Source organism: Amblyomma americanum, chromosome 11 (genome assembly GCF_052857255.1).
Source record: "Amblyomma americanum isolate KBUSLIRL-KWMA chromosome 11, ASM5285725v1, whole genome shotgun sequence".
Taxonomy (NCBI): domain Eukaryota; kingdom Metazoa; phylum Arthropoda; class Arachnida; order Ixodida; family Ixodidae; genus Amblyomma; species Amblyomma americanum.
Window position 1 is genome coordinate 117,735,244 of NC_135507.1, and position 13,150 is coordinate 117,748,393.

Here is a 13,150-nt window from a genome sequence, read left to right on the forward strand (position 1 = left end):
AATCGTTAGGTTGGTTAAACCCTCTTCTGTACAAAAGGCTTTGCTAGTGACCTGTCTTGCAAAGGATGAGCTGCAGTCACTGAACAAGTAAAAAAGAATCGAGTGTTTTGGTGCTCATATCAGGTTCCTTGTTCACAACAAAAGTCCATGTGGGATCCCATTTGAATTGTATGGAAGCCCGTATAGCTCATATGGCCTCCCTTTGTGGGTTTCTTGTGAACAAAGAACCCAAAATGAGCACCCAAACACTGATTCCATCTTGACTGCATTATTTGTCATGACCCAACGAAATGTTGCATCGTGTGCAGGGCGCGGGTGACCCGCCGCTTCCTGGTGGCTGAGGGCATCTACGCCAGTGTGGGAGACATCTGCCCACTGCCCGACCTGGTGCGGCTACGGCGGCGCTTCCAGCTTCGCCTGTTCCTTGACGAGACCTGCTCGTTCGGTGTGCTGGGCCGCACAGGGCGCGGCGTGCGTGAGCACTTCGACGTACCTGTGAGTGGTTGGAGGGCTGAGCATTGGTCGCAATATGTGTATTTTCCCCTCAGGGTTGTGGATGCATTGCAGGGGAGAGTTGGTGAAAAAGAAAAGAATTCATGTGAACAGTACGCAGATAGTAAAGCTCATTGGAATTTATGCAGTTTAGTTTTGGTTGCACAAAAACTGCACGTTCAGGTGAACTCATTTAAACAGCGGAATGGTGGTTCACCTTTGCTAATTGTGAGTCATAATTTATGAGAGCCATGAGCGAGAGAGAGCTCGTTTACCATGGCTATAGCTCAGTGGGCGTAGATGAAAGAAAGAAGGCGCAGCACTGCTCTGTTGTGCTGTGTCTGTGGTAGTCCTGACAACCTGTGCTATGAATACGCTGCCTGGTTTGGCAGTGTGGCCAGTGTAGAGAAGAATGCTGGGGCATTTTCTCTTCCTCTGCACGTCACAGAGGAGGAAAGCTGCTTCGCTTTTTAAAAAGCCTCTGATTTCACTGCTCACCTTCTCTGCATAGGTGTACGGTACATGCAGAAACATTTTTATTTTATATCTCAAATTGGTTGAGAGGGTCATGACGTCATCAATACCACATGACCACTAGTGGGCCAATCACAGGGCGCCGTGAAATTTGAAAATCTGAAGGCGCCCAAAATTTGGAAGTTGGCCCGCCCTAAAAATGGATTAAGGTGGATTAGTTTGGATTAGTGGGCAGATTAAGGTAGATTAGTGGGTGTGGTCAGAATCCTGTATGATAATCCATAGGAAAGTACTGGAACCTTGTAGGTGATGATTCATACATACCATATATGGAACGGTTCCATCCAGAGTGTTAGATAGAAAATCTCAAGAACAACATTAGGCACTCAATGCCATAGCAGACATCAAAAGTGCTATCACATTTTCTTGTTTTAGAATGTGGCTAAGAGGGGCTCCAAGTGTGTGCAACTTTCCACTGTGTTGTGCGCAGTGCCTGACCCGACTTTTTCCCTGTCTGTCCGCAGAGCAGTGAGATTGACCTGATGTGCGCCACACTGGAGCATGCGGTGGGCTCCTACGGTGGCTTCTGCTGCGGCACCAGCTTCGTCGTCGACCATCAGGTGGGACCACTGCTCTGTACACTGTGCATTCCGGGCTTTTGCAATGCGGACTTGTAACTGAAATTGGTCTGTAATTCAGAGTAACGTTCTCTGGACCACGTTTATGTATTGGGACTGCATTGACGACTTCTATTCTTGGGGTAAGGATGAGCAAGTGGGCAGCTTTCAAAACGGGTTACCGAATAGCGAGCAGTTGCGTTGCCACAAGCATTTAGCACCGAAAAGGTATGTAAGTGCATATTTTGACACTGTTCAACAAGAGTTAAATGCTTTTGTGTCATTTGCCACCATTGGGAATAGTAAGACACCCGACAGGGAACTTTGAGGGGCACAGGATATCACTACAGGGCTCTAAGTATAAAACAAATATATTGACAAATTAGAAAACACCCAAGTTAGCTGTCCGATTTGTTTTGGATAATTACCATGGGAAATGCAGTGTGTCACCAGTGAAAAGGTTTTTAGGATGGGACTCATTTCAGAGACGTGGGCACACCCTCAGGTTGACATGTATCCATAATATGTTTCATTGCAAAACCGGTATTGGTTGTAACCAATATGTGTTCCAGCTCATGTCAGCAAGAAGGGATCACACATTGAAAGGGAAAGAAATCAAATGCTGAGCAGATGTACTACAAATGTCATTCTTCCCAAAAACCAAAAATGAATGAAAAGGTTTGCCTAGGAGGTAGTGTCACTGTCTAAAAAAAAAATACTTGACCTCATCTTTGTCGTATTCATGTTTTGTTTGTTTATATTATTGCAAGACAGTATAACCCACTGAATTTGAATTGTGTTGAATTGTTCACTGCTTTCTTTTTTTTTTTTCAATTCTACCTGAGTTGTGTTGGATTTCTTCCCCCCTCTGCCCTTCCCCTCCACACAAAATCGTTACCTATTACATATTGAGCATGGTGTGCCAGAATGTGTTCAGTCCATAAATATTTCAGCAGCATTTGCTTGGGGGCTAGTTGGTTCATGTTTTCAAAGCAGAATTTGCTGTGCGATGTCAGTGCGCAAAGAATCCCACGTGATCAAAATTACCAGAACCCTCCACCACAATGCCCCTCATAGACTGAGTCTCTTTGGGACGTTAAACTCCATAAATCATAAACCATTTTCAGGGTGCAATTCTTTTTAGCACAACACATAAAGGGGGCAAGACAGGCGCTAACTCAAAACTGTTTATTCAGAAAGAACGCGCACACATATATACACTCTTAAAGCCAGTCTTCATACCAAATTTTTCAGAATCTTGCACACATGTCGCCAAGAAACACTCTTTTCATTTCAAGCAGACTGAAGTGTGGCTTATACACATATCAGCATATCAGCATTTTTTCTGATAAAAAACGCTTCCAGCAGTTCGTGTGTCACATTGTCGCAACTTCTGCCTGTAATCATTGTGTTGGCAAACTTTGGTTTGCATTTACAATTTTTCCACTGTTTTCGCCGATTTAGGTTTGCATCATTGAGCACTGGCAGCTTGTGCTGCCTAGCTGTCACAAGACCATAAATAAACTGCTGTGGTGATATTTAGTGGGCTGAGTTTTGGGAATGTAGGCAAGTTTCAAGCAGATGTTTGCAGCGGACGGTGGGAAGTGAGCTATGCCACCAACGGGGCTTATGCATGGTGTGATCTGTACAGAGCAGCCACCTTCCCTACCTTAACAGGGGGTTTCAGATGTGAAATTTGTATTTTTGGCTTACAGCGATTAAATCTGGCATGCTTATTGGGAAGTGCACTAAAAGATTAAATACAAATTTTCACCGTGTACCTTCAATAGTTTTGAAGTTATAGAGTGAGGGAACCTCCCCTTTCTGGGCAGTTTGCGAGCCAAGGTATCTATCGCCTGATGAGTCACACACCACACGAACAGACAACCCCGTTTATTGCGGGCTAACGGAACAACACAAGAATGCAGAAGGAAACAAGTGCACTCGCAGCGAGGTCCATGCGAAGAGGAGCACTCGTACTAGCGTAACAACAGTGTAGTGACCTAGTGCCTCGACACCACGCTATGATAAAACAACATGATGTCTGCTCCAGTAAACTGCACGACGACACGTGCACCTCAGGGCTACACAAATCGCACGCTTGCTGGCATTACCGCCACTCACACCAGGTACCACTGTCTCGCTGCCAGTGGTCCACATTGAAGGAGCCAGGAAGGCTTCTGCGCCCACCGAAAGCGAATTGTAAATGTCTCATCGGCAGCTGGAACCACGAAGTGCACAGGCAGTGCTTCCGCACTGAAATTTCCTGTGTGCTACTCACTTGGCCTTCATCTAGCCACTGGCCAGATACAGATAGCACGCGTGCTCACTGCGGCGAAGAACTTGCCGCACATACGCTGTGGTGCTGCACTTGAATGCACCCACTCGCATCCGCTTAGAATGACACGGGCTTGGTGCACACAACCTGTTGTGTCGAGCCATGGGGGCCCCACAATTTTTATGTGCTTCATTCTTACACCAAACTTGCACAAAGTCTGGCACCGCAACAAAACATGACAGGAGCCTGGAGTTGCACTTACCTTAAGGAACGGTGCATGCAGTGACATTCTCGAAATATTTTTAGCAGCCTGATTTTTTCCTACAGAGAATGTTAAATCCATGCTTGCATAATGCACTGGCTATTCAGTGGTTGCAGAGCAAGAGAAATTAATTCAAAAATGCAGGAACGTCTCTGCATAAAGAATTTATCAAGAAATATAACGCAACAAACCTTGTGAAAATCAAACAAGCCATTGTTATGCTACGCTTTCTGCAAGCACGGAAGTCGGGTCAAAACACCTTTGAGAAAACTGGCACTGAAGTTGCACGAGCAGGTCATGGCCGTTCATGGCAATGGCTTTGTAGAGGCTGCCACATTTTTGATGTTTGTGCCAGTGTTTCTGATTTTAGACACGTAGTCCTAATGGGCGGAGAGCTCTGATGGAACAAGCTTTCCAATGATACCGAACTTGTCAAAGTGGCAGTGCAGAAGCTGAAGTATCGTGCTCGGAAATCTGCCAGCAGAGATTTTAGCCAATTTTCCTGCTACCGATGGTGACAATAACTTTTTTTACAGTTACTTTGGGGCTGCTTCTGGTATAAATTTTTTTAGATGTGATTTAGAAGGCCTGTTAAATTCCGAACCTACTGTTTTTAAAAATTAAAGTCAAGAGTGTTTACTCGATTTGAACCCTGCATCCCCCCTTAAAGTCAGGCAGCCGAGTGGAATGTTGAATTTCATTTAAGAATATGTAATAAATGAAGAGATGGGTAAATGTCTGCATTTCTTGAAAACTCGAAATATGCCTTGCAACGTGCACTCGTCGTCATGAGATGCCGCCAAACACTTTGCAGCATGTTTTGGACACTCTGTGGGCATCTATGCAAGGTTGGTAAGGGAAGATGCGCTAGCACTGTGTTTTATATTGGGTAGACGCTTAGAACGTGAAGGGAGAGGGGGGGAAAGGTGAAAAAAGGGGAAGTTTGTGTTTGCTTCTTGCTGAGTTGTTTGCAGCTCATGCAGTGCAGCCTCAGCATAGTCAATGTTTAATAAGGGGACTATAGTAGACTTCTCATTCTGAAACAACCAATGGCTGTTTGGCACAAGTTCACGGATACACAACCATGGAGTAGCTGCTGAAGAACTGGAGAATGCACTAGCTAGGGCTGAAGCCTTACTCTGAATGTGACCATTTTAATCCACGAGAGATATAAGGTGAATTTGTCAGCGTGACAGGTTTCAATATAGTAGTATTGGGTAGGCGTTTGAAAGAAGAGGTGAAGTGTTAGGTTGAAGATAAAGGGGCTTGGCTTCATTGATATAGTGCGTGATTTGTTCACGACTTCACAGTCTGGGTTACAGTAGAATGTTGATGACTGACAGGGTCACGGTTGATACAAATTTTGGGATGATACCAATTGGTAAGATTTTCTGGGCAGAGTGCATTGTGTATGCGTACAGTGGGCAGAACTTTGGGTGTTCCGAACACTCTCTGCACCCCTACAGATGATACGGATGTGTGAGCAATGACTGCATCTTTGAGCACTAAACACTGCCCGTATATTTCTAACATTTCAAATGAGCGGGGCATGCAGTCATAAATAAATCCTGTCAGCTGCAAGCAAATCTGCATGAATGCATTTTCTGTGCTTCTGCATATAGATTTTGTTTACTTTGGATAATATGAATTTCAGATGATACGAATATTTTTTGCAACCCCATGACGTTCGTATCATCGAGATTCTACTGTATTTACTTGTTTAGATGAGCCAGAAAGACTCTTCTGCCTGTTAAGCAGTCCTTCTATTAAAGAGTGGACTGTTGGGCTGGCTGGTAGCCTGACATCATATTGATTTCATTAAATGCAAAGGAACACTGAGGGTGTATACATGCTGCGCGTGTGCAGTAAAACCTCGTTAACCTGAATCACAAGGGACTGGAAAAAATGTTCGCCCTAACCAAATTCCAGACTATCGAATGGGCCATGAAAACAAGAAGAAAAAATGTATGTGGCATGACTATCCCTTTATTTCATGAAAAACTGTTCTCTGTTTGCCTTGTCACCGGAATCTGCTCGAGAATGATTTTCTTCAACCCCATCAGGGTTGGTCCATCACAGCCATCAGGGCAGACAAGCCCGCTGTGTCTAAAGGAGGATCCTCATGACAATCCTGCGCTGTGGCGCAGTGGCTAGGCGATGTGCCTCCGCGCTGCAGTGGCAGGTGCGGGGCATGATGACACTGACAGCATGCCCCAGCACAGCCAGTGAACACTATGGGCACCTGCTCGTGCGCAGCGTGGGCTGTCACAACACTAAGAAAGGAGCTGCAATGAAGGCATAGCAGTCAGCCGGTGGCATGGGGCAATGACTGGTGGCAGTGCAAGCTGTCACATTGTGCTTTGCCACTTTCAATGCGTACTGGATGCTCCGGCGGCTCAACAAGCGCATCAGATGGTGGATAGCGTCACCTGGCCACTGATTGCTTTTTCACTATCATCGCCCAGCAGCCCAGCTTCTTGCCGTGTTTCAGCTTTTCCAGCTAGCTCTTCCCGGCTGCCTCGGCCTCATCATCGGTTATGACAAGGGCAGACGAGTCTCCAGGCTGCTGTGTACTGCACGGCCTAAAGTGGGATGTTGCGATAGCTCGCTCCGAGTTTGTCTGAGTTATCCGATATGCGGCAAATGTTTCTGAGTTCACAATCCTTTAACACCTCTGAGCTGCTCACATTTTTGCTGGGACTGTGCAGGTAGTCTGAGTTAACCAAATTTCTGAGTTATCGAGGTCCGGATAAATGAGGTTCCACTGTGGATATTTAAATATGGCAGTCCTGTCGCTGCAGTGAGTGCCTCAGCGCTGGCGAGGCACAGAAATAATATGGTTTGTTGGATGTCGCTGAGTGCTCTCCGTAGGCACGGGGCTTTCGAATTGTACGAGAAATGGCCAAAGTTTGTTGAACCACAGCGCTGTCGAAAATCACATTTTTGTAATTGTAAAAACTGATATGGCTATTACTAATAGCCAGCTACAGATCTCTGATGGAAAATAGGCATCGTGCTCTAATAGTTAAAAAGTTAATTTTAATTTAGTTAAGCAGCTTGCTAGTTAAAAGCGATGTAGAAGAACTTCTTGCTGGGCGAGTTGGTGCATAGCTTTCTTGGGATGGTACATCCTGTCGTGTGCGCAACGCCATCCCAAGATAGTTAAAAGCAGTTCACTGGTTTTCAGCCACCACTGGTATTACTATGCTGCAAAAGGCATACTGTTACCTCAAAAAGCCTGTTTTTTAAAATTAATAGTGTGCTTTCCTGAAAAACCTGGCACAAAAAGGAGACAGCTGAGATTCAGTGTGGGCCCTGTCTGCTCTTCCAGCGGCTGTCGGGTCTAGGCTATTGCTTCTCAGCGTCCCTGCCTCCCCTACAGGCCTCGGTTTCCCTACAGGCTGTGAACCACCTGGCTGCTCACCCTGGTGAGCCCTTTTCTTTGCTCCATGGATGTTTGCCCACAAGTTGCGTGTCTGTCTTGCTTTGTCCGCTTGGTTGTTTCAGCTCGGCACTCGTGACGGCAAAGTCTGCTGCTACAGCAGGCCTAGTTGCAGGCAGTGCCACGGGAGGGTGCTAATGTGGTTGCTGGCTTTGAGAATAGCCAGGATGGGGGCAAGGGCCAATGGGGTGGAAGGGTCATGGAATGAACGCTTTTGGCATGCAAGCCATGCATGTTGAAGTTGTGTACTGTGTTACCACTGAAGCTTGACAACTTGTAACTGATAGCACAAGAACTCCACCTCAGAGGGGGCACAAAAAGGACATCCTTTGCTAAGCACACAAACACTTGCATGTAGAAGGCAGGCAACAAAATGACGCAGAGCAATTCTCAACACTCTGGTGGGAGTGCGCAACGACAGTCTTCTTCACCTTGTCCACCAGCGCTTCCTTTCTGAAAATGACGAATGCCAACCAACTCGTCCAGCAGCATACCTTGATACAAAACGATGCAGAGGAAGAACTTCAAGAGACCCAAAAGAAGGTGATCAAAACTGCTCGCTCACAGCAGACATCACTGTTGTTCACAGATTCCAACTAAAGTGAATTCAGATTGATGTGGCTATGGTCATATTTGAATGGGCCATGCCGCCCGCCTCAGTGGTCTCTTGTATACTCTGTGTCAGACTGTCAAAAAGGGTGTCGACAAGTTCAGTATAATGTGTAGGTCAGTGGAAAAGCCAGTTTAACAGCCTGCAACTGCATTGAGATGGAAAAGCTGCTTATTTGGGACACACGTGTTACTGTGTGAAATATTCACGGGCCTTTTCCTTTCTTCTTCACTTTCTTCATCTTCACTGCTTTGTAGAGAGCAGTAGCATCTATATGCGGCCACACTCGTGTGTGGGCCACTCCCCCCCAGCTTGGGAGTCGATAACCTGGGAAAAAAAAAAAAATATTGGCTGAAATCAGCTGCTCTACGCATGTCCACATGTTCCCCTAGGAGCTGCCAGATGACGACAGCTGCTTGCTTCTGTCATTATTATCATTTTCTGACATGCAGCGCTGAGCGCTGTCTGTGAGGTACTTAAGGGGACAATGAGGAGAACTCTATCATTTTTTTTTTGTTGTTAGCAAAATCTGATAGTTCGGCATTTCATGGCTTTGTTGCTGCTTGTCCGGGAGCGAAAGATGCATTTATTTCAAAGAAATTTGGATTCGAAGTGGAAAAAGTTTTTCCCGCCCTCGCATTCAAATTCGGCGCACTCTTATGACATCACGGCGACTCTTATGACGTCACAGGACGGAGTGACGTGAAACGTGACGTAAACGCAGACTCCGTGATTTCTGGCGGCTAGCAGTGCAGTATAGCAGCAGCCGAAGCGAAAGCTACCGCCGCCGCACATTGAAGGCATCTATCGGGGATCGCTACCGTCGCTTCGTTTTTGTCTGCACCGCGTATTAAGATGGATCCCGTTCCCGAACCCGCCAACGAAGTTCTCGCAAAAACTCTGGTCTGCATTTCAGTGACTTCAGCCCCACAGTGCGTGCGATGCCTTTGAGGGAGCACAGTTAGGTTAGGCGCTGGCGGGTCGTTTCTTCCTTCCCCAGTGAGCAGCCGTTGCTAATTAAATATCTTAACCCCAGTCCGGGGAGTCGCGAGGGGCAAGGACATGGTCGGCAGGTCGCACCCATCAGAGGCTGGCCGAGGCTTTGGGGCCAATGGATTGTGATTCCTTGAAAGCGCTGTTACACGGTGCAGCAGGCGGCGTCGAGGAGGTTTCTCATTTATTTTTATTTTTTTATTTACAATACCCCTAAGGGCCCTCGTGCGAGGGTATTACATAGGGGGGGGCAATACAAGCATAAAAATATGGCACAGGCATTAGAAACAAAATACACGTAATAATTAATTAAAACTAGTAATGTACACAAATAACAACAACAAACAACGCAGAAGAAAATACTCAGTAAATGCACATAATACAACAAAAATACCAAATCTGTTAGTCCATGGTTTGTTTTAACGAATGCTGAAACGATTGTGGGTTAACCTCAGTAGCTATGTGTGATGGCAAGTTATTCCAATCTATTATAGTGCGAGGAATGAATGATTTCGAGTAGAGCAAAGAACGGCATGTGACGCGTTTTATTTTGTTAACGTGGTCGCGGCGAGGAAAGACTGCAGGGTGTGGCAAAAAGAAGTCGTCGTGGAGGGTGGGATGGTGATACAGTTTGTGAAGCAAGGTTAGGCGAGCGAAATGGCGTCGACATGATAGCGGTTCCAACTCGGCACGTTGTTTTAATGCTGTGACACTGGTGAAGCGTGAATAATCTGAAAAGATGAAGCGAACAGCACGGTTTTGCAGGGATTCAAGGTTGTTTATGATGTAAGCTTGATGAGGGTCCCATATGGCAGACGCATACTCAACTTTCGGGCGGATTAGCGTGATGTAAGGCCAGGTTGTTTATTTATTTATCAATTTTTTTTCCACAAAAAACGGATGGATGCTCAAGGGCGCTCGCGTTAAAAGTTGGCGGCTTGAAAGTAAAACTGACGCAGGACGCTTCAACGGGTTCTGCGCATTTCCGGAGGTATGGGGTCTATTGGATCGGGTTCTGTCGCCCACTTGCATCTATACCTTCAGATGTGTACTCTGAATGGATTAAATTAGCCGAGAGCTCGAAGAGAACAGCTCCGCCCAACTGCAGAAGCTATTGAACGGAGCTACAAACAGACCAGTTGGAGGAGAGCGGAGTCATGGTTTCGGCAGGTTCCAAATCTCCTTTAAAGCGACAGCTTTACTGACCGCGAACCTTCGAATTCGTCATGGCGGTGCTCCGAGTAGGCACATGAGGTCACGACGTGGAGCCGAACCGGTCTGGCCGGGCCGGCGGCGGCTGGCGGACTGGGCGCGAAATAGAGATGTGGTCCAAGTCTCCGCCAGTGCGGTCAGAGTGCGCCGAAGCCGCCAAACGCGTCGGCGGCCAAGCGCAGTTGGACTATAGAGGGTCTCGCTTTGGCCGATGTGACGTTGCCGTGCAGCACACGCTTTACGCCGGAGTATAAAGCCTTAACAGAGCTTGCACTAAACTTGACTTGACTTGCACTACTTTGACTTGGTCAGTGACTGTAATCTTTTGCTTCTACTAATGCCTGACCAGACGAGCTTTCGTCGAACCCTTGACTATATCCACTAAACTGCTAACTAACGTAGTCGGTGGCGGCATTTATGGGAGCCACCAAAACCCCCCGCACACTCACTGAATACGTAAAAAAAAAACCTGCACCGAGGCTTGGAATTGAACCAGGGCCTTCGACGTTTGAGGCGGAGACGCTACCACTCCGCCACGACGGCTCAAGCATTGACCGTGAATAAAGGCGCATCTAGAGAATGCACTCTTCCGATGAAGAAGTCTCCGCGCTTTCGCATATCCTGGCCTAACAAAGGTAGGCGATCAGCAATTTTTTTTTCTTAACTGCCTTGTATCTTGTCTCTCTTCCCTAATAAACAATTTCCGTTAAGTATATACTGCTAACTGCCTTGTACGATCACTGACTTTCGTGCTGTGGCGATCATCTGGTCGTGGCGATGATCGACCGTGGCGATCATCTGACCAGCCTTGACAGGCTCCTTCAAAGGTTAACTAGGACATGAAGCGGCACTTGGAGTTCCTCTGGTGTTCGGCGCTTGTAAATCGAGGCGCGTCAGAAACATAACCACGGGGCACGCAAAGCTCATAGACGCGAAGAGCCATACATAACAAACCGAAACTCTCCTGGCCGCCTGTGGCGCCGCCAAGCATCGGTTTTCTTTGCTTCCAACATTCAGGTTGTCTTTTGTCTGCCTTCCTTGTGTGATAAAAGTGCACTATTGGTTATAAAACAAAACTTGCTTCAATATTGAACCGCGCAACCTACCTTTGTCAGCCTCAGAGATTCGCACTAGATGTAGGAAGGAAAATTCCTCCAAGGTGGCGTCCGTTGTCCTATGGCGTCACCACGCTTGTACTTGCGAGATTGGCCTGTGGCAGCGATACCTGTATTTTGTTTCTTGCTATTTTCTACCTTACAAGAGCTTTGTTTTCAGTAAGAGTGGCGTTTTCGTGATCAAGAGCTGGTATTCTATCGATACAAGCCAACTTCAATTTCTGCCCAGTGTCCCTTTAAAGTTTCGTCTGCGCAGTTCGGTATCATTTTTATTTGTGCTGCATTTTGAGCCACACGTTCTGTCAGTCTGCCCCAGGTGACAGTTGACAGATAGTCGCTTCACTGCATACGATGTGCAGATTTCAAGCTTGAAGTGTTCACGTGTACCCAACTACACGGAAAGCGGACACTCAGCCGCAGCTTCAGCGGGGCTTTGAAATTCCAAAAAATGTCAAAAAATTGCATTTCCTTAAAGTTGGGACGTCCGCTTGTGTGCCTCGTTTTTTATGCTGTCCCAAAGTTTCAGTGCTGAAACTGACCAGGAAGTGCTCTATAAAAATTGTTTCCTGAATCGTGCCGGCTGTGCATTGTAGGGAGATGCTTGAACATTGATGTTTTTCTCCGTTATGGATTAATTGCTTAGATACTCACTTGCAGCGCAGATTTCTTCACGACTGTTCTATCTGTTCTGACCTTGTTTGTTTTGTTCCACTCTTAGGAGTGGTCAGGACATTCATTGCTTTCCCCAACCACCCGAGAAAATCTAAAGCAGTCGAGGTTTAATTGCACCGCCACGGTGAGGAAGTAAAAAATACAATGTATTCAGTGAAGCAAAACTTTATTCAGGTGCAAGGAAGCCAGTGAGCTTTGGCTGTTTCAAGTTCTTACCGGGTGCGTGCAACAGCTGCTCTAATCTGACCAAGCATTGCACGAGGCCACGGTCGCCGCACCCATGCGTTCAACCTTCGGGGTATTTCGAATTGTGAAGGCAGTGGCCGCTTTTATGGGGGTATTTCGAAGGCAGTGGCTGCTTTCATGCGGGGGGTGGGTCACAGAAATGCCTTGGCTCGAGTCTGAGGTTGTGTTTGTTGTGCTCAAAAAACAATTAGCCGCTCTTTGTAGGTACGCAGCGCGATCGTGAAAACTGAACATTTTGCAATAAGGGCTTCGCATGATTACTGGGCAGTTTTTTTTCCCGATGTCAAGTTATCCAGCTGTGAAGTTTGCAATTGAGTTTTTCGGTGCACCGTTGTCGACGACACTGTGCTAATTCTACTGTTCGAGTGTCAGTGTTCGCGCAGCATCGCGTCTGCGCCATTGACAGATGTCTAGGAACAAAATTCAATGACACTACCACGCATTTAGACCGTTTGTCTAGTCGGATAGCGCGAATCAGGCACGACCGGCTCGAGAAAATCGCTGGGGAAACACCGTGGTTGCGTTGGCCCGCCATGTTGACAGCATGACTCGCCGCTGGCGACGCTTGAATTTTTCATGTTTTCGGCAAGTTATCGATCTATTTGCACTGCTGTTTCGGGCGATTGCATTTTGTATGCGTTTTCTTTTCACTTCCACCTCTGCAGAGTTGCTGACCCGCCTGAGGGAAAACTGCCTCCAGATTCATGAGAAGCTGCACAGGTGAGCAGTCTGTCACA

General features: G+C 46.8%; 1 protein-coding gene across 1 annotated transcript in view; it reads left to right on the top strand.

Moving 5' to 3' along the window:
- The window catches only part of Spt-I (serine palmitoyltransferase subunit I), a 75,544-nt gene that overhangs the window by 46,313 nt on the left and 16,081 nt on the right, over positions 1–13,150 (top strand). The window contains exons 7-10 of the mRNA XM_077643577.1: positions 309–495; positions 1,491–1,586; positions 7,455–7,551; positions 13,079–13,133. Of these exons, the coding sequence (XP_077499703.1) occupies positions 309–495; positions 1,491–1,586; positions 7,455–7,551; positions 13,079–13,133 (435 nt within the window). The remainder of the gene's footprint in view (positions 1–308; positions 496–1,490; positions 1,587–7,454; positions 7,552–13,078; positions 13,134–13,150) is intronic.